Source organism: Montipora foliosa, chromosome 7, assembly GCF_036669935.1.
Source record: "Montipora foliosa isolate CH-2021 chromosome 7, ASM3666993v2, whole genome shotgun sequence".
NCBI lineage: Eukaryota > Metazoa > Cnidaria > Anthozoa > Scleractinia > Acroporidae > Montipora > Montipora foliosa.
In genome coordinates, this window is record NC_090875.1 from 31,751,052 (window position 1) to 31,754,609 (window position 3,558).

General features: G+C 38.1%; 1 protein-coding gene across 1 annotated transcript in view; it reads right to left on the reverse strand.

Annotated features, from left to right (window-relative positions):
* Positions 1-252: 252 nt before the first annotated feature.
* Positions 253-3,558, reverse strand: part of LOC138010687 (melatonin receptor type 1A-like) — a 3,563-nt gene continuing 257 nt past the window's right edge. Inside the window, exons 1-2 of the mRNA XM_068857660.1 lie at positions 2,405-3,558; positions 253-1,299 (exon numbers count right to left, since the gene is read on the reverse strand). The exon at positions 2,405-3,558 is cut by the window's right edge and continues 257 nt beyond it. Of these exons, the coding sequence (XP_068713761.1) occupies positions 618-1,299; positions 2,405-2,772 (1,050 nt within the window). The 5' untranslated portion in view covers positions 2,773-3,558 and the 3' untranslated portion in view covers positions 253-617. The remainder of the gene's footprint in view (positions 1,300-2,404) is intronic.

Genomic DNA, 3,558 nt, shown 5'->3' on the forward strand with positions numbered 1-3,558 from the left:
AAATGGACAAAAATGAAAAACGCACGTGCAGGGCGTGCGAAGCTATTGTTTTTGCCCACTATATATGCAAATTTGTGACGTTCTCCTTGCCGTCGCCGTTGTCGTTGTAAAGCTCCCTAATGACTCTATGAGCGTGCGTTGGATATGAGATACTTCATAGTAAATGGCCTGCAGGAGGCGTAGTGCCGAATAAGTTATAGCTCATTTCATTTCAAGAAGCACGATTAAAATAATTGCATCATGAAGTTTTATTATACTCTGAGCTGTTTCAATTTTACAAAACGACCATCGAAATCAGTCTCCATATAAGGTCATACGATATATAAGCCGATAAGAGAGGTTGAAAGTTGTATATTTGCAACGGGTGACTTTTCGTCGATTCTCTTGGTGTAGATTTCGAGAGCGGTGCAGCCACGCCAGGAGACCCAGGATCTGTGTATCGATAACAGGAAATGTAAACAAAACTAAAGCTTAAATTTATGAACGAAAGCAAGGCCTAACAGGAAAACAAAATCGGAATCGCACTTCCTTTTGCTGAAGTACCGATGAACTGTACTGGGGAAGCATGATCTTGCCATTTAGTTTTTCCAAGATTCCTGGTTCTTCATTTTTCTGTTTTAGTTGACTGAGGAATTGTTCAGTTCCCGCAAATGTGTTTCTCCAGTCTTCATTCTTGGCTGATCGTGTACGTTCGCTGGCACTTCCACGTCTACGCGTCCCACACGATGAATTCCGAGCAACCTTAAGTACGCTCTCCGATAAGAAGGATTCATGACGCCATAAATGATAGGGTTTATCGCTGAACTGGAAATGCCAAATATACTATACATGTAATAGGTTTCGCGGGTCAATTCCCATCCCGACCCGAGAAAGATATCCACAACATCCAGGACGAAAAGTGGAGTCCAGCTGAAGATAAAGGCAACCACGGTTACAAACAAGATTTTTGTTACTTTAATATCCTCTAATGAGAGAGAGACCTTTCTTGTATTTTCGTTCCGGAGATTCTTTGCCACAGTCCTCTCATGGATTTTAAGCGCTTTGAAAACTCTTAGGTAGCAAACGATCAAAATTACCATCGATATTCCGGTGAAGATGTAGACGGGAAGAACAAGCAATGAAAATGTAGACTCAAAGGAACAATGGAATTTCCCGGGATGAAACACGTAATCCTTACCAGCTGCGGTGTATGTCAAAGGAGTTGATAAGGCCGCAATCCAGCCTCCAAGGACTATAAGTTTGGCTTTGGCTGAAGTGAAAATGACTCTGTACATCGAAGTTTTAACGATGCGGAAATACCTAAAAGAAGGGAATATAGTGCTTAATGCTCCGCTCATTTAAAAAAAAGGTCTGGGCTAGGCCTCAGCTTCTTCGGTTTGGGGTCTCTCTAGCTTCAGGGTCCTACCAAGATAAAGCTAAATAACTTATTTTCATTCTTTTTGTAAAGTCGGTGAAACTAGTGAATAGCACTGAACCAGAGAAGTACTTGATGAGAAAAAGCTGCCATGAAAACGTGGCTTATCTTAATTCTTTTACTGGGACAGAAGTGCACGAAATTACAACGCGCTGTCATTTTTAAGACTCAAATGTCGTTTCATTCGTGAGAACCGAAACAAACACGGTATGGTTTTTACATTTTCTTGAATTTAAATTAGACTAGATTTCAAATTCACGTTACCGCCGAAATTAACAAATAAAAACACCGGTGTTTGCGAGATAAAGAAAATTATCAGCTCTTACTATAATATTCCCGGGAAGATGCAAAAATAATAACGCTATGCTAGGGTTAGATAATTTTAAGTTAAAGTGTATGTTTCCCCCAGAAAAAGACGAGTAAGAGCGAAAAAGGAGTCATCACAGTTTTTGTTGTAACAGTTTCGTAGTCTAACGCTTTTCTCTTATACTATTTTTCAGAAATCTTGTCAAAAATAAAGAGAGGATAGGTTGTGAAATCAAGCCACATTTGAACACTTCCTTCAAATTGTTGGGGCGAACATTCATAGAGAAACTTTGACAAGCACGAGGAAAGATTAACCTATAAGGGCACATTTTTTTCGTTTTTCGGCAGTTGAACGAATTCCATAGACCTAATCGGCTAACTCAATGTTGTACCCAATTCAAATCTCACGGGACTAAGATTCTTTGTGTGTTGTATTTGCATGATAATGTAGCATTCATATTTAAATGATATGGAAATACCTGGAACAAAACGTTTTATTCCCAAAGGGTTTGAATTGGGTACAACATTGAGTTAGCCGATTAGGTCTATTCCAAAGCGAGATGAGCTTTATCTAGATTATTGCGTTGGGTGAGGTGGAATCTCAGTGACTCCTTCTGTCTGATTTAGAAGAGATGGAAAATGACAAATAACTCAAGTTTGACTAAGGAAAGAACCCTCACTCACCGGTTTATCGCTACCAAAGCAAGGGTGCCAATTGAAGCGCAAGCTACCCACAAAACAAGGAATCCCTGGATCTGACAAATAAGGTACCCAAAAATCCAATCTCCAACGATTAGAACACTAAGAGAAAATGGTGCACAGATGTCCAACATGATCATATCAGATATGGCCAAGGAAATCACAAAATATGCTGTAATGTTACGAAGTCGGTGATTTTTATACAAAACCAACAACACTGCAACGTTACCAAGAGTGCCGACGGATACGATAAAAGCTTGTAAAAAGGATTCGCCAATTATGGAGGAAATCGAGCGCGTAGCGAGTTCTTTATAAAGAGGAGACCCGTCTGCGATTATCGTTGAAGAAACCATTTTGCTGATCAGTGATATAACCACGAGTCGACGGCCTTTCGTGTAAAAGGGCTGACTTTTGTCTGCTTTTTGCAATGTATTAATTGATTGAAGTGATGGTCGCACGTATTAGAGCACTTATACCACTGACGTGTTTCAATCAGTGATTTAAAACTTTCATCTAAAAAGTCGAGAAAATTGTCATTGTGGCAAAGGTATGTTTATTCATGTCGAAAACAACCATTTAATTTGAACCGGACGAAAGGGTGAAAGCGAGCTGGTGATTTTTAAGTCTTGTCTTTAAAGTCATATAAAATAACTTGAAAGAATAAACAAATGCTAAATTATGGTGCTGCTCAAAACATGAACAATAATAAAAATACAGGGAGCATTTTCCGATTTTCAAATAGTCACAGAACAGCAAATATTTACTTAAATACCCGAAGGATACTAAAAAATCATCAAACAAAGGCGACAGGTGAATTTGTTTTCAATTCTTAAACAAAGAGAAATATCAGAGAATATATGCAATATACAAAATATGCTGAAATTGCAGTCAAGAATTTGCATAATGGCTATAAGAAATGTTAAACACTGACTTATTTGAACTTCAAACGACGTTCATCAAGTTTGACGTTCAAATAAGTTAGTGTCCAACATTTCTTATAGTCAATACATATGCTTTTGACAAATTATATTGGTCTTAAATTAAATTAATCACTTTAAATGCATTTAACGAATTACCTACTACTGCTATTCCTCTGTTCTTTAATTCGAAAGAATCTTAACTTGATATTTGTGATAGCC